At 38.2% G+C, this 18483-nt stretch overlaps 1 protein-coding gene across 1 annotated transcript; it reads right to left on the bottom strand.

Annotated features, from left to right (window-relative positions):
- Nucleotides 1-78: 78 nt before the first annotated feature.
- On the bottom strand, nt 79-17871 carry PP2D1 (protein phosphatase 2C like domain containing 1). The gene is made up of 3 exons (XM_045856579.1): nt 17618-17871; nt 11895-12934; nt 79-932 (listed from the first exon to the last, which is right to left on the bottom strand). Exons 1-3 carry the CDS (start codon nt 17869-17871, stop codon nt 133-135), a joined length of 2094 nt encoding a protein of 697 aa, XP_045712535.1. The 3' UTR covers nt 79-132.
- Nucleotides 17872-18483: the final 612 nt, after the last annotated feature.

Raw genomic sequence — 18483 nt, 5'->3', positions numbered from 1 at the left:
GCTTTTATATTTTCCTAACCACATTCTTAAAAATGATTTGTGTGGTATTGATGTATTATTATCCTAATACCTGGTTCATTGAAGAAATTGTCTTTATATTTTTGTATTCTAGATAATCAGAACTTTTATCTTTTACTTCAGAAACTGATACTCACTTCCACTGAGAAGTATGACCATAACTGTAATGTTGTCTCTGGAGCCAGCCATTAAAGCAGCATTTACAAGTTCATGGCTGATATACTCAGCTGCATCTTCATAGAAACTATTAGTGCTTATTTTTTCTTTTTCACTTGAATCTTCTGGTACACTGCCTACATGTCTGTCAGTTTCTTCCTTACTGCAAGGATCACGATTAGTCATTTCTGGTAGAATTTGTGCATTTCTAGGATCACGAGTGAAATACTGAGAATATTTTGAATGAGATATACGTTCTTCAGAATTTTTACTTGACACACATTCTTCAGATTTACGTTGAAACAATACATGGATATTACTGTCTGATTTAGAAATGCTTGGTTCATTGATTGGGAAAAACAGAGGAACTTGGGGTGGTGAAGATTTTTTTTGGATGATGGAATGATATGTTTCTTTAAACACTTGAAACATTGTTATTGCCAGTGTAGTGACTTGCTTGTTATCCAGAACTTCCCAGAGTCCATTAGTAGCTAAAATAAGGAATTGACATAAATCATCTATAGGGACAGAAATAGTTTGAGGTGCTGGAATAATGAACTTTTTCAGTTTGGGATTTCCATGAAATCCAAGTCCTCTTGTGGTTTTTATTTTTCCTTCTAGGAGCCCATATGGTTCATTTGAACTAATTATTGCTCCATTCTGAAGTACTCTTCCTTTTTCGTCTATGTTTCGCATAGTGTGTTCTTTGGTTAGGCAAAACCCATGCCCATTTCTGCATAAGACTGCTTGCACGTTACCTAAAAGATTATTAGAAAAAATTGATGTAGAGATTTAATAACCAATTGTATCAAAGTATTCTGTTAACTTTATTAAGTCTGTGTTTCATTGCATAAACCAGTATGTGTAATAGTGATATCATTAATTGGATGATTTATAGTAAGTCAGACTGGGAAGCCAGTTTATTCCTTATTTTAAAGCAATTTAGTGTTTAAAATACTGCATTTAGTATTAAAATAACTAAAATTATAGATACTGAAAAGTCAGATTTGTTTATGAAACCACTTCCAAATGTTACTTATTTTGTAGAGCCAAGAGTTTAACTTTTTTATAATGAACATATATTCCATAGAGCAGACATTTTTAAATGTTTAAGTAAATACCTTTTCATTTAAGATCATAAACCTTGAATTTTTTTAAAAAAGTGAAATTTGGTGATTTTATAATTGGTAAAAGGTAAAAACTGAATATATGTTTGGGTGATGAAAAAATTAAAATACCACTGTTAATGTCAGTCTTGCGAGGTTCCTGATGTGTGTGGCTAAAAAGAAATCAAGTCACTTACCCCTGTGAAGAAAAAACTATGTATTATTAATGTATTAAGTGGTTAATAGTTAGCCATCATGAAATTAAACCTTTTGATTGAAAACTGAAATCATAAAAGTCTATTATAGTTAATGTTTCAGATGAACCTGTTATGTGTGCTTCATTGAAATCTTAAGAAAATAAACAGTGCTCTGAACAGATTGAGGGGTGGTTTTACCAGTACTTTCTTTGGTTTATAAAAAGATTTCTTTGTTAGGAAGACTAATTTTCTGCAAGTTTTGAGAACATAATTGTATATTCAAGCATAGTCCATATTTGATACAGAATCATTTATAAAAGTATTTAAATTCTGAGGTGGGGTTAATGATGTTTGAATATTATAATACCTTTGAGAATGACTGTTCCTGGAATAATGAGAATTATAGAATATTCTGTGCTATACCCTAAATCAGAAGTTTGTTGTTACAGAGGTTCAAGCCTAAATCTCAAATTATTTTTTTAAGATTTTTTTTTATTTTTAGAGAAGGAGAGAAACATCAATGTGTGGTTGCCCCTCATGTGCCCTGCACTGGGGACTTGGCCTACAACCTAGGCATGTGCCCTGACTGGGAATTGAACTGGCGACCCCTTGGTTTGCAGTCTGGCACTCAATCCACTGAGCCACCCCAGCCAGTGCTAAACCCCCAGTTTATAAGGTAAAGGAATTTAAATTTCAGAAGATTGAGGTCTATAGTCTAGTATGATGGGACAGAAAACATAGGTTAGCGAGGGATTAGTATCAGGCATAGACTGAGCCTATTGTCTCTTTCACATAATGGAAATTGTTAAGGTATTTGAGTTAATCAGTTGGACCAAAAGTTGAAGATGTATGTGGAAAATATTTTAGGTCTAAGGACTGTATAAATGATAATCCTAAAAATTACATGACCTCTTCTTTGTGGTGGGGTTTGTTAATTTGTATTCACATGTCTTTTTCTGCTGATTATTCTACTTAGACTCTGCAAAGGGTAAATCAGTAAAGTAATTAATTCGTCATCCCTGGCTGGTGTGGCTCAGTAGATTGAACACTGGCCTCTGAAGAAAAGTGTTGCCAGTTTGATTCCCAGCGTGTGCCAGGTCCCCGGTGGGGGCGGGGGTGGGGGTGATTCTCTCCCTTTCTTTGTCCCTCCCTTCCCCTCTAAATAAATAAAATCTTTTTAAAAATAATTCTTGATTTTAGCTAGTTGTAAATTATTACTGTACCAGCGACAGGAAATGGCAACTTTGTAAAATGAATTGTTCTATAAGGAAGACAGTACCTCTTTTAAATTAAATTTAAATTTCCTTATGTGTATGCACACATGAAAGTAGTGCAACCATAGCTCTGAAAAATGGGACAGATTTTGGGCCAGAATAGTTAGAACCTCTGACTTCCTAAATGTTTACTTATGTCACAGTTCAAAGCCCATTTGGCAAAAAGAAAAAGCTTTATTTTTCTACTCTGAATTGAAGAGAATTTGATAGTTATGTATTTAACATTGGAAGGGTAGTAAACTGGCATTTTGATTTTAGTTGCCTTTGCAGAGAGCTTGATATACATAGCCATATGCACTGTTTGCCTTTTTTTTTTTTTTAATTGCTGCGCTGGAGAATAGGAAATGCCATTTTGGCTGATTTTACTCTTTCGTTACTATTTTCTAGAAGGGACACTAAATCATGGTTGCAGTTTTTGCTCTGCCATTGACTTCCTGTCTGACTTTAGGTGAGTTATTAAATTTCTTTGACAAATTATTGATCCTGATAAAAAAAGGAGATAGTGCCTTCCAAATAAGTCACATTCTTGCCGTATGAATGGCATGTGAAGAGAAGGTGAAAGTGAAGGACAGGTGCCTTGTACTTCTCAACTATTCATGCATAGTCCAGGAAGTAGAGGGATAAGTAAGAATGAGGGCCTGAAGAGTGTTAATGGAACAGGTAAGAAAAATTGGATGTGCTAAGTCAATCGTTTTATTTCCTGGACCACCTAGGGTTGCTGTCAGCCGCAAATGGGGTGGTTGAAAGGGGTTGACTATTAAGCTAAAAGTGAGGATAAGCTAATGAACAAAAAGCCCCAAGGAGGATGGGAAATGAGGAAGATTTTAAAACAGCACTGTATGTCCATGTGTCTGCAAAACTGAAGGAAGAAAGAAGAGCAAGTCATGACTAAAAAGGAGGACAGATTGGTTTTAAAGTTGGGTCCCTGTAACATCTGTTCAGAGAATATGAGAATTAGCAATGAACTGTGATGAAGATCCCCACACAAAAATTTTAATGAATCTAAGCATAAATAAAGAATTTAAATTCCTAGACAAAGTTATCAGTAGCTGGAGAAAGTGTGCTCTTGAGAAAATGTTACCAGAGCAAAAATGGAATGGCTGCTGGAAGAGTAACATGTTAGGGACATTAATTGTTCAGGGATTAAGAAAAACTGCTGTGAGATGGTACTTAAGCCTTTTTAAGATGTAATGTATAGTCCAGCAAAGTGTTCCTTATGTAGAGGGCAAGGATGTAACTGCCTCCCCCAATTGCTGGGTTATTTCCAACTTGTGAAAACAATATTCCTGTGAATCAGAGGGACCCTAGAATACTAAGGGGAATTCTGGGTCTGAATGGACCAGATGAAGATTTTTTGCAGATGAAGCTAGCAAAGCTACTTGATAACATGACAGTTTAAGAAAGAATTAGAGAAAAGGAAAGTTTTATGTAGTGATAAGAAAAGGAAACATACCTAGCCAGGATGCATGAGTGCCCTGGAATAAAAAGATGGCTTGCTTAGAAGAAAGCATAGGGAAAGGACAGACTTGGGAGCCTGACACATCTGAACTTGAGTCCCAACTTTGTGTCCATGTGACCTTCACTAAGTCACTTTATGTACCTGAATAACTGATTTTTCCACCTGCAGTGTTTTTTTGTCAAGGTTTTTGTGAGGATTTAAGAAGGTACTTTAATAAGTAGACATTTGATAAAGGTCTTCCATGACGGGGAAAGCAGGCAACAAGCTTATTCAAAACAGATTGAGACGAAACTATATTTTGTATCAGACCCATTTATATAAAATATGAAAATCTTTTTTTAATATATTTTATTGATTATGCTATTACAGTTGTCCCATTTTCCCCCTTCACTCCCTTCCACCCTGTCCACCCCCTCCCACCCACATTCCCCCCCCTTTAGTTCATGTCTATGTGTCATAAGTTCTTTAGCTTCTACATTTCCCATACTATTCTTGCCCTCCCCCTGTCTATTTTCTACCTATTGTCTATGCTACTTATTCTCTGTATCTTTTCCCCCTCTCTCCTCCTTCCGCTTCCCTGTTGCTAACCCTCCATGTGATCTCCATTTCTGTGGTTCTGTTCTAGTTTGCTTTGGTTTTGTTTTGTTTTAGGTGTGGTTGTTAATAATTGTGAGTTTACTGTCACTTTACTATACATGTTTTTTTATTTTCTTTGTCTTAGATAAGTCCCTTTAACATTTCATATAATAAGGGCTTGGTGATGATAAACTCTAACTTGACCTTATCTGAGAAGTACTTCATCTGCCCTTCCATTCTAAATGAAAGCTTTGCTGGATAAGGCAATCTGGGATGTAGGTCCTTGCCTTTCATGACTTGGAATACTTCTTTCCAGCCCCTTTTTGCCTGCAAGGTCTCTTTTGAGAAATCAGCTGACTGTCTGATGGGAACTCCTTTGTAGGTAACTATCCCCTTATCTCCTGCTGCTTCTAGAATTCTCTCCTTCATTTTTACCTTGGGTAATGTAATTATGATGTGCCTTGGTGTAGTCCTCTTTGGGTCCAACCTCTTTGGGACTCTCTGAGCTTCCTGGACTTCCTGGAAGTCTATTTTCCTTGCCAGATTGGGGAAGTTCTCCTTTATTATTTGTTCAAATAACTTTTCCACTTGTTGTTTTTCCTCTTCCCCTTCTGGTACCCCTATAATTGGGATGTTGGAACGTTTAAAGATGTCGTGGAGGTTCCTAAGCCTCTCCTCATTTTTTTGAATTCTTGTTTCTTCATTCTTTTCTGTTTGGTTGTTCCTGTCCTCCTTCTGGTCCCTTCCATTGATTTGAAACCCAGTTTTCTTTCCATCACTATTGGTTCCCTGTGCATTTTCCTTCATTTCTCTTATCGTAGCCTGCATTTGTTCATATAATTTATGACCAAACTCAACCAATTCTGTGAGCATCCTGATCACCAGTGCTTTGAACTATGCATCTGATAGGTTGGCTATCTCTCGGTCTCTTAAAAAAACTGGCTCTGAGGCTTTTAATTCTGTTTGAGCCATCTATTTTATTTTATTTTACTTTTCCTTTGGTCTGGTTGTGCCTGTTATGTATGAGGGGCGGAGTCTTAGGTGTTCACCAGTGCGAGGCACTTCAGTCACTGGGTTGTGACGTATGTGGGGGCAGGGTCCTAGAGGGAACAGTGATGCTGCTCCACTGTCTCTAGGACTTCAGTCCCCTTTGCCACTTCCCACAAGCAAATTGGGCCCTTCTGGTGCTGGCTCCCGGGCGGGTGGGCTTGTGTACTTTCTCGGACTCTGGGTCTCCCCAAGGAGCCTCCTGTGAGGCTGAGAGAATCTCTGGGCCTCAACCCCCACCAGTGTTTTCAGTCAGTGCCTTCAGGCTTTGTTTCCTGGTGCTGGGTCCCTGGGCTGCGTGGTCTGTGTCGCTGCCCGTTTTCCCTTAGTTTGCGTGTGAATATGTGGCTGCGGACAGCCAGCTGCCTTGTGCGCCTCACTGGGCCTGCTTGTTGCCTCCCGCACCCAGGGTCTCCCACCGGTCGGTCAGCTGCCCCCGTGCTTCTGGGGTCCGCCAGCTGCCGTCTGCACCCTGCGCAGCCACATCTGCAAGCCACCGCTTTTTCCTGCCGGGACCCCTCAGCCCTTCTCTGCAGGCCTCCAACTCCGCCCCTCCTTACCGGTCTGGATGAATGGTAGTCAGACTTCCATTTAGTTCATTTCTCTCAGTTCTGGTTGTTTTTTTGTTTCTAAATTCTTGTTGTCCTTAGTTTTGGTTACTTGAGGAGGCACAGTGAGACTACCTATGCCTCCATCTTGGCCGGAAGTCAAAATATGAAAATCTTTTATGAAATAGAATTATAGTTTAAGGGAATAGAAAAGAGTAACGGGAAATGAGGAGATAGTTATTCGGGAAACAAAAAGGAGTTGAAAGTAGCATAAACTAAGGAAATTTAAATGGAAATTAGGAAATATACCTAAAATGGAAATGTAACAGAAATGCGTGTAAATAAGTCATGTTAGGGGAACACCCTATCCAGTTTTCTTCAGGACTGTAGTTTTGGCAAAAAGAGACTGAATTTGTATACATGGACACCAGGCTTCTTACTGAACACACAAGAGCCTCACTGATGTGGAGCTAGTTTTCACTGGATGTATAAAAAGTCCGTTCATTATGTAAGATGTATTTCATGATCGTACATCTGGAGCCTAATGATACTTTATGCCCCAGTCAACCAGCTGTCAAACATTTGTTGAATGTCTTCTCAGAATCAAGTTTGTGTATGTGTGAGTCCACTACCAACCACCAATAAAAGGGAAAGGAGGGATGGTAAAGTATGTAAAAGGTTGGTGTTATTTAAGAAAGTTTCTTTCCTGCATAAAATAAGGTAGTTCTGGAGTTGAATTAGGTTTTAAGGGGAAAGGGTAGGGCTGGAAATGGTTTTAATAGCAACTTCGTAGACTACCAGGAGTGAGCAAAATAAATCTTGATAGGAAAAGGACAAAATTAAACGAGATCTGCAAAAACAGCATCAGTCATGAATGAAGGTGAAGACAACAGAAGAAGGAAGATATACCCTAAAAACATAAGACAGTTGGTGATGTTTATTTGAAGTAACAGGACTAGTGTAAAGGAGATCAACGCATCGTTCACTAATAGTGATGTAACCTTATTTAAAACTTTGGTGACCTTCAGTCATCTCATTTATTAAAACATGGTTGTTCTGGCTGGCATAGCTCAGTGGATTGAGCGCGGGCTGTGAACCAAAGTGTCGCAGGTTCGATTCCCAGTCTGAGCACATGCCTGGGTTGCAGGCCATGACCCCCAGCAACTGCACATTGATGTTTCTCTCTCTCTCTCTTCCTCTCTTCCCTCTCTAAAAATGGATAAATAAAATTAAAAAAAAACAAAAAAAAAAAACATGGTTGTCCTTACTTCAAAGGTGGTGAGGATTAGATAAAGGAGTCTCTTGGTAACTTGGGGAAGAAGATCAGGAAGGGGACTTGAGCTGGCCAACAATTAAAGAATTGGGAATAATAGAAAAGAAGTGGGTACAGCCCTGCTTCCTCTTTGGATCTTGAGTGGGTTCATGGAGCAGAAAACTAGATGCTAGGGAACAAAAGTAGTTTGAGGGGCCTCATTAATAAAAAGTATTAAGAACAAATAGTCTAGACAATAAATATTGGAATAGCAGATATAGTAAATAAATACTACAAAGGAGCAGTATGTGGCAGTCTGGGTCTCCGATTGACTTTCCACTGAGAACCAGAAATGCCCTGGATGATTTGCATATACTTTTAGGTCAGATGCAGTGATGAGCTATTAAGAAAGAGTTCTCAGGTCAGAAGAGTACGGGCTAAATAAATGAGCTTTTAATTTTCACAAGGTTGTAGAACAGGAGGCAAAACCTAGGGCCTGTCTAAGGTGGGGAAAACTAATGGTTCTTCCCAACACAGCTAGTACCTGAAAGGATCATGACCTCACTGAAAAAAATGAACTAAAACATGCCTCTTAAGCACCACCCAAATAACAACAACAACAACAAAGACTATTTCAAGCTGAAGATGAACAGTGAAAAAAAAGGGAACTACCATTTGGAACCACCGACCTTCATGTACAGACATTCCTTGTTCTATTGCTCTTCATTGTGCTTCGTATATGCTGCATTTTTTCACTGAAACCCTCCCCCAGCCAAAAGATTATGACTTGCTTTATTGCAGTGGTTTGGAGCCGAACTCACATTTCTGAGGTTTGTATTTGTTGTCTGGAAAACCTCAAGTTGCTTGTGTTAACAGGCAGCAGCAAATGCATACTCAGGATAACATAGGCCTCTGGTGATTCCCCAAAATAAAAATTTTAGGCAATTTCTGCTGCTGGCCAGTGACTGGAATTACCTTTCATCTGTGTTGAGGTGATTGAACTGAGTCTGAGGACACCACGGAGCTGTTGACCTAGGATAGACTATCACAGAGAAAAGCTGCAGAGAAGCCTCCCCCAGTGTTCAGTAGGATATCAACCAAGGTGTGTATGAGGAAACCCCTCCCAATACTGGCAAAAAACAAAGCGAACAACTATTTTTAAAGGATTAAAGAGAATATCACCCAGGGCTCACCTAGGGTTGGTAACAATGTCTGTTCTCACCAGTCATACTGGAAAAATATAAATTAGTGGGTCATTAGGTAGTGAACTTAGGAAGGACTCGCCTCAGCAGAGGAAAATATTTAGCCCCAAATTGAGCACTATCCTGGACATGCCTGACATATCATAAAAGGTACATCTAAGAGTATCAAACTATTTGGGGAATAACTTCATCCCAAAACAAAACTTAAAATAATGTCCAAAAAAAAGAAAATATGCCCCCATGCTAACCGCTATAGCCTCTGAAAATGATCTTTTTGGCGGGGGGAAAAACAGTTTTGCAAGTGTAATTGAATCTTGAGATCATCCAAGTTGGTCCTAAATCCAGAGAACAGAATCCTTATTAGAGAAGAGAAACACAGAAGAGTGGGAAGCCGTGAGTAGATGGAGGCAGAGATTGGAGTTTTGCAGCCACAGGCCAAGGAGTGCCTGGAGCCACTACAGGCTGAAAGAAGCAAGCGTTTTCTCTTAGAGGCTTCAGAGGAAGCATGGCCTTGCCAACACTTTAATTTTAGGTTTCTGGCCTCCAGAACTGGGAGAGAATGGAGTTTTGTTGTTGAAAGCAGCCAAGTTTGTGTTAATTTGTATGGCAGACCTAGGAAATGAGAACACCAGGCATGCGAGTAAGCAAGAAAATCCTGCCACAATAAAATGAAAAAAGCAAACAACGGAAACTAACTCAGAAATGACACAGATGTTGGAATCAGTAGGCAAGAACATCAAAAGTTACAACAGCGTGCCCTATGTTTAAAAAGTTAAGTACAAACATGGAAGATAACTTAAAAAATGAAACTTCTAAAGATGAAAACTACAATGTTAACAATGAAAATACAGTGGATGTGATTAATGGAAAATTAGCCATTGCAGAAGAGAAGATGAGTGATTTTGAAGACAGCAATAAAAATTCTAAAACAAAGCATGGAGCCAAAAAGTTTTTAAAAATGAAAAGAGCATTATGGAGATTTTGGATAATTTCAATTGGCCTGAAGTATATCTTTGAAATTCCTTAAGGATAAGAGAAAACAGGGGCAGGATGGAATTTGAAGTACAGCACAATCAGTTTTGCTTAAAACCAATGATACAACCTTTACACCATCCAAAGAGGGTAATCATATTATAGGCAGAGAGGAACAGTGATCTAGACAACAGATTCCTCATCATAAACAATGCAACGTAGATCAGCAATTCCACTTCTGGGAATATACCCAAAGAAATTCAAAAAAATATAGGCACTCCTATGTCATTGGCAGCATTATTTACAATAGCCAAATTTAGAACAGCACAAGTGTCCATCAGTAGATGAGTAGACAAAAAAGCTGTGGCACATTTACACAATGGAATACTACTCAGCTGTTAAAAAGAAAGGGAAATTTTACCTTTCGTGACAGCATGAATGAGGGGCCTGGAGAGTTTTATGCTAAGTGAAATAAGCTAGTTGGAGAGAGACAAGTTCCATATGATTTCACTTATATGTGGAATCTAATGAACAAAATTAACAAAATGGGAACAGACTCAACAATACAGAGATCAGACTGACAACTGTGAAAGGGGGTGGGGGGTTGGAGAACTGGGTGAAAAAGGTGAAGGGATGAAAAAAAAACTCATAGATATGGAAAATAAAATAAAAAATACCTTCACAGCAAGAAGGAAAGAAGGAAGAATCTGTCAATCTAGAATTCTACACCAAATAAATACACATCTTTGAAAAAAAATAGTGTGAATAGTGTCTTAAGATTCATCACCAGAAGATACATACTATATTATAAAAACTATTAAAGACATTTTTCAAGCAGAAGGAAAATAATACCAGACAAATATAGATCTACAAAAAGGAATAAAGAGCACCAGGAATGGTAACTACATGGGTAAATATGTCAATTTGTCTTATTTAAATTTATTTTAAATGCTTAAACAACAAGAATACATATTATATGTAATACACAGGGTCTGGCAGAAGTAATAGCTGCTTATGTGTGGTTGGTAGGATAATAATATGAGTGCAATAACTTACAGTTTCAATTTGAAAAATTTCACCTTAAATGTCATAATGGTGTACTTGAGTGTGATATTTTGTGTTACAGAATTACATGCTTATAATTTTGTAATATAAAAGGGACATTATTTGTGCCTGACCCTGTATATTTTGTTAAGATGACAATACTTGAATTGGTCTGCAGAATCAACATAATGCTTTTTTTGGTAGAAACCAAAATATCCTAGATATTTTTGAGAAATTGACAAGCTGATCTTAAAATTCATATGAAGCCCTGGTTGGTGTGGCCCAGTGGGTTGAGTGCCGGCCCGCGAACAGAGAGGTTGCTGATTCCACTCCCAGTCAGGCCACATGCCTGGGTTGCAGGCCAGGTCCTTAGGTGGGGGCATGTGAGAGTCGGCCATTTGATGTTTCTCTCCCTCACGTTCTCCCTCCCTTCCTCACTCTCTAAAAATAAATAAATAAAATCTTTTACTATGACTAAAAATTGAAAAAAAATTAAAAGAACACAGTAAATATTTGAGAATGTATACCCATAAAATTGAGGCATGAACTACTGTTTTCTGTAAGGTGAAACTGATGCTACCTGGCCAGTGAGCACAGCGTGGCCTATTGAAAGTATATTAATTACCAGAATAACCAACCCAAATGAACCAAATGAACAATTGGACCAAATGAACAATTATACTAACAGTATCGAAGAACTTTCCATTCTCTTGAAAAAGAGAAGTGGGAGAAAGGTTTTTTTGTTTCATTCAGATCTAAACAAATATATTTGCTTTGCCTTTATCAACAGCTGTATTGCTACCCACTTAGGAAATTTAATGTTTTGAATACATTATTTCATATATGTGCCTCCTTGATAAATAACTGCAATTAATTGTGTGCCTGCAATCTGCATTTAAACTGGGTATTGGTCATTTCTTAAATTAGTCAATTCAATTTCTAGGCATTAAGAAATCACAAAATAATTTTGGAAGCATAAGAGCCTTCGCTGCCAGGAATAAAAAATGTTATGGTTGTAACCTGACATTATTCAATGTACATACCAGTGTTTGCAACATGTAGTTCTCCATAAATTATTTGTGGCAACCTCTTTGGCCAACCATCACGATCAGTAGTTCCCCTCTGACTCCTCTTGGTATAGGGACTCTTAATCTTGCATTCCAATATACAGGCAACTGCAGAACAGCCACTCCATTGAACCCTAGATACTTCTTTCCTTCCAAGACGTAAAAGCCTATCCATTCTCCAAAATGCTTTTGCAAAGGCTTTGTGTATGTTCTGCAGCTCATGCCTGAACTCTTTTGTTCGTTTCTTCATAGAGAAGAGGATTTCCATAGCTCTGTATTCTTCCCTAAACACTGTATGAAAGGAACTGATTAGTTTTTGCTCTTCAGTGGTCATTTGGTAGGAAGGATCAAATCTGGAAAGTTGATGGAGAAGCAAAACTGGGAGTTCCATCGATGTCAAGTCTGCTGCTGAGGCACCGTGATGCCCATCAAACAAACCAAAAAAACACACATTGGGTTTATTGCCAAAATTATTTACAACAGTGAATTTATCATTCATATCAACTTTCCATGTAGCGTTCCTGTCATCACAAATGGCTACTCCTTTAATTAACAGATGGCAGATTTTTTGTGGATATATGGAACTGTTGTGAATGTTATCAATATTATGGTATGCTGGTATTTGTTTCTTCCAAAGTAGTTCAACAGCATTATTAATGTTCTGTAGAACTTTTTCAGTAAATGTAAAAGATGACAATAGTTTAGTAATTGTTAGCTGTCTCTGAATAGCAATCACTGAGGGTGCTGGCTTACTTTCACCCTTCTGTGGAAGACCCAGTGTGGCCAGAGCTGCGTGTTGTTTTTTATGGAGGAAAAGTTCAGGTAGGCCAATTCTGCGCTTGCAGATGGAACAGAGACATGTGATTACTTGATCAGAGATCTGCTCGTCGTGGTCTTCATAGTCGCTTGATAGTGTCTCCTTCTTTATAATAAGCTTTTTTGGTGAAGGTGGGATTTCCTCATCCGAATCAAATGTTAATGTTTTCTCATCCCATTCCTTTGATTTCCAAAACACTCTGCAAACAAGATAAAAAAAATTGAGTTACATCTCAGGAATGATGCGCTGAAAATCTCTTCAAGCAGACCTTTTTCTTTGCAATTTGCTTTGGTTCCTCCCAATTTTATATAGGCCTAGAATTGAATATTCTGATGCATCTTTCTGTGATTCCTCCAAAAACCACATAGTTAATACTGAACAACTTGGTGATTGACCTGATGACAGAACGAAATAAATGCAAAATCTCCACAGAGTCAGCCAGACACCTAAGAACAAATACTCAGAGAAATCAGCCCAATGTTTAACCCCAGGTATATGGATATACATGCTTGACACCTAGGAATTTGATTTCAATATATGAGCATAATTACTTTTGTACTCTGTGTTAGCTGACTTAAAATACTTTTGTCCTAATTAAAGCGTTCACAAGAAAATGGGAGACACTAAAACCAAACTGCGTGTAAGAACAGAATTTTTTAGGTCTGCAGTGGAAAAGAGGTATGGACTGAGGAAAGGGGGGAAAAGATGTGGGGCTGGATGATAGCTTTCTGGAGCGCTGACACCCTTCCTATCAGAAGCATCTAGAGCAGTATTCAGCACATGAGACATTTTTATTTATTTTATGCACAACTCCTAAGGCATGGGATCTTTGCAAGGTCCTATGGAAATATTAGAGACCTAAGAAAAATGCTTTGGTTAGAAAATATTTCAAAATCTGAAACATCCAAGTCTGTGGCTTCAAGTGCTGTGAAGTGTGGCATTTTGAAAACTAGATCACTTGAGTTCAACTCACATAAATTTTATTTGATATGAGTACATTTAATGCATTAGATGTAATGAAGGGTGGGGCCTACAGCAATAAGAATGTCTGGAGGACACAGGGACTTAAAACATCCTAAGCATTATAATAAGTATTCGAGAATGTTGATGGTTTAGGTAAGAAATGAGTCCACTTCATGTCCTCAATGATAATGACAAAATGTTTTTATATGATAATAATATATAATGAAAAACATTTTTAAGTTCAATATAGAAGGATACAAAGTAGAAACAAAAGAATTTTCTATTTGTCTCTCCATCCCACTCTCGACTCCCAAATCTCAGTTCCAGTAGAATTAACAGCTTTTTACCTTTCCAAATATGTAGTGTATATTTGTAATAGATATTACTATACAATAATTTTAAATATTACTAATACTATATTGATATATAATATGCATAAATTATAGTGATATATTAACATAAATATATCAATATATCATAATGATTGTATAATATACATATATAATAATATATATGTAATCTTTTCTGAATTATAAGTAGGATCATATTTTGCATACCATCCTGGAATCTGCCATTTTCACTCAATACTATATCATGACCTCATATTGAAAATTCAAGCATTGAAAGTTGGAATACAGACAGACAATATAGTGTGAACGATGTAGACTTTGGATTTTTTAAACTGTCTTAACTTACTAACTATACAACCTTAGTCAAAATAGTCAATTTCTCAGAGCATCTGCTTTTTTATCCGTAAAGTAAACAGGTCTGGTTTTAGCATCAAACAAGATACATGGTGAAGCAATTAGTGATAGGGGACACTCAAAACAATGGCTGCCCCTTCTCTGCCAAGTGAACAGGACACTGAGAACCATAACACGTGAAAACATACTACTTACAGACATGAAATTTCAGTGCTTAGGGAGAAATGTATTCTTCATAAAACTAGTTGAAGAAAATATCAGTAAATCAATGAGAGAATTTTTCAAACAGAAACTTAATCTGAGTATTTCAGAATTAAGTAATGTGCATGTATTAATACATTGTGATAAAATGTACAAATAGATATCATTACCTGCTTACAGTTATGTTATTCTGTTTAATACATAATAATAAACTGGGCAAACAAAATGCACAATTTTGATAGATGTCAATAAATTAAAAATGAATATAAATAAAGTAGTGGCTATAGAAAATAAGCAAACATCTTTAAGATTCTTGGCAATAGAATTTTCACCCTTTAAACTATGTGAAAATCTCATCTCTAGGAAAGACTTTTGTGATGTGATAAACAAAATGGTGGGCTATGTGATAGGCAAGTAGGCTTTAGCAAACTTTATATATGGCTTACACATAGCAATATAATTAAAAATTAAAGAGACAAGCAAAGCTATCATAAGTTTGAAGTGCTTTTGCTGCTTTTCTAATTTATATTTAATTCCCTAAAGTCACAACTGTATTAGGTATAGCTACTCATACCTATTTAGAATCTTATTTACAAATTTCCACTGTATGAATGCTTCTAGAACTATTAGCATATTAGCAAGCCTCCCTGGATCTGTCTAATCAACAAATATTTGTTTCATTTTTTATGGAAAAATTTAAAGTTACATAAAAATTGAGAGAAGAATATAATGAGCCCCAATATACCCATCACCAGTTTTAACCATTATCAACATTTTTTCACTTATTTTGTCTGTGTCCTCAGCCACTTTATTTTATTCTATTATTTATTACTTATAAGTTTTTTTATTAGAGAGAGGGGAAGAGAAGGAGAAAGATAAGGATAGAAACATTAATGTGTGGTTGCCTCTCAAGCACCCCATACTGGGGACCTGGCCTGCAATCCAGGCATGTGCCCTGAGTGTGAATCCAACTGGAGACCCTTTGGTTTGCAGTCTGTGCTCAATTCACTGAGCTACACTAGTCAGGGCCTATTCTATTTACTTTTTTAATGGAAAATTTTAAAGCCAGTCCCCAAATTATGTCGCTCTTAAATACTTCAGTCTCATCAACAAATTTGATCAGCATCCACTGACTTCTTCAGTCTCTGCAATAGGCCAACTACTGTGCACAGTGCGTAAGATACACAGACAGGTCAGGCTTGTGTCCTGCCCTCGAAGTTACATGGGAAGAATTTGTAGTGCTGTCCGTATGCTCATACAAAGGGTTACGCAGGTCAGATGGAGCCCAGGACAGAGTCCCATTACACTGTCCGACCAGTGGCCTACCCCTTTGTCTAGGTGAAAAGGCCTTATGAGACCTGAGAAGCTGACCTAGAAAAACTCACGACTAAGAGAAGTCAGAAAGGAGTCCAAAGTAAATCCAAGGGAAATGCCTGTTAGCAGCAGGAGGGAAAAGACCCAGCAATGGAAATAGACAAGTAAGCCAAGAAGTAGGGGAAGAGAATGGATACTGGCAAAGTCTTTTAAGCTCTTCTGACCAAAATGTATATTAAATATTTCAATTGCTATTTGGTACATGCAGGTAAAGTTTACAGTTTTTCTGAGGCTTGATGAACTGTTGGAAAAATATATAATACACCTTAATACTATTTTTTTACTTTGACTCAATCTTTTCTAATAGATAGCCATAATACACCACTTTCTCAGGGAGCCATTCTTAGGATATAGTGTCATTTATTTATTCATTCATTCATTCATTCATTCAGCAAATACTTGAGTGTCTGCAATAGGCCAGGTACTGTTTGATTTTCTGGAGATATAGCAGTGAACAAAATGGGCCCAGACTGAGAAGAAGCTCATATTCTGATATGTAAAACAGAAAATAAATAAAGGACACATGTAAACATAGTATCAGACAGGCAAGTACTCTTATGAAAAGTGTCACAGATTCGGAGTAGAGAGAGGAATGGAAGCCCTGTTTTGCATAAGGTAGTCAGAGGAACATATCCTTCTTTCCTGCACAGACCCTAACAAGGAGCCAAGGCTTCATCTGATTACTAAGTAGATAGAGGGAAAAGAATATTGCAAACATAATTGCTCATTGATTACATTTGTTATTCAGTAACAATAGAGAAAATTTACCTGAAAGCACTATTCTCTTCCATGTTCCTTTGGCATTGTTACCTTCCTTTGCCCTCTCTTTGCCACCTTTCCCCAGCGCTGTTCCTCCAGCTTGGGTGGGGGTAGCAACAGCAGTGATGGGGATGTTCTGGCGGTAGTGGTAACGGCCGCGGCGGGAGTTCCACTGACTCCATAGCACACACCTGTCTGTGTGGAACGTTCGCTACATCACCCGGAATCTCAGTCAGAACTCACTTTATGAGTTAAACAACAAGGTCCCAAATTCTATGAACAAACTAGTCTTTGAAATCTCTGAAGGAAGTGTTACTCATTAAATATATTATCTTATACTTGCATAATAAGATGCACTTTTTTATTTCTTTTTTTTAATTTAATCATTGTTCAAGTACAGTTTTCTCCTTTTTACTCCCAGTCCAGCCCACCCACCCACCCCTCCCCACTTCCCTCCCATTACCACTCCCTCTAGTTTTTGTCCCTGTGTCCTTTAAATTTGTTCCTATAAACCCTTCCCATTCTCCCCTGAAATTAAGATGCACTTTTTTTTTAAAGACAGAATTTTTTTTAATCAAGTTTTGTATTTTTTTAAGATTTTATTTATTTATTTTTAGAGAGGGAAGGGAAAAGAGAGAGAGAGAAACATCAATGTGCGATTGCTGGGGGCCGTGGCCTGCAACCTAGGCATGTGCCCTGACTGGGAATCGAACCTGCAATGCCTGGTTCGCAGCCCGCGCTCAATCTACTGAGCTACGCCAGCCAGGGCAAGATGCACTTTTAAAATAGTGATTTCAGGAGACACATACAAACCAGTTGCCTTCCCACTGACATATATCTAAGGCATCTCAGGCCATCTCTCCAGGACACCCCCTCCTAACTGCACTGTAGAGCCTGCCCTATCCACCTCGCTGTTCTGAGTAACAACCTGCAAGTTATAGACCGTTTCTGGACTGTCCTTTTGTGTCTTGAGCTTGCCTTCACTCCTGACCAATATCTTTAGTCCATAGGTTCTTAATCGACAGCTGCTTTCCACTCTCTCACCAGAGGCTAAATTAGAACTAGAGCCATGAATCAGCTTGCTTGCACATTGAAGAGATTTGGACAAGCTCGGGTGCTTACTGGACATCTCCATGGTCAGCTTGAAGTCATGTCCAAAATGGAGTTAACCACTTTTCCTCCAGAGTCTTCCCCCACTGTTAGCTGGGTTAGATTGGAAACTAGTTTCCCAGAAACCCTACCTTGTGTGGTTTCAGGATAAAGTTGGCCAGGAAAGGAATTGGGAGCACTACATCTAAATGCCAACATGGTTCAATGAGATGACCCACAGAGGCAGAGGTGCCTGGTGGGTTCCAGCTTGTCTTTGCTCCCTCTTCTGTGCATTCAGCTCTTCCTACAAGCCCTGCTGACCAACAGCAGCCCCAGATCCATCAGCAGATGCCTGCCTTTGGCCCCAACAAGGCAAATGCTTCCTTTAGAGTTCTCATCAGCCTCCCCTTTGTGGTTCTTCTTTGGTGGCTGGGCCATCCTTGGCTTCTCAGACTGACTAGTTGGGGACTTTGCTGGTCCTTCAACTCCCCTCCCCAGAGGTCTAATTTCAACAATGAATTTTTTTTAATGTTTAGAGAGAGGAGAAGGAAGGGAGAAAGAGAGGGAGAGAAACATCAATGTGTGGTTGCCTCTTATGCACACCCACAACTGGGGACCTGACCTGCAACCCAGACATATGCCCTGACTGGGAATCCAA

Source organism: Phyllostomus hastatus, unplaced genomic scaffold (genome assembly GCF_019186645.2).
Source record: "Phyllostomus hastatus isolate PE091 unplaced genomic scaffold, TTU_PhHast_1.1 phas_scaffold_129, whole genome shotgun sequence".
NCBI classification, from domain to species: Eukaryota; Metazoa; Chordata; class Mammalia; order Chiroptera; family Phyllostomidae; genus Phyllostomus; species Phyllostomus hastatus.
The sequence above is the reverse complement of the archived record's forward strand: the minus strand, read 5'-3'. Positions and strand labels throughout refer to the sequence as shown.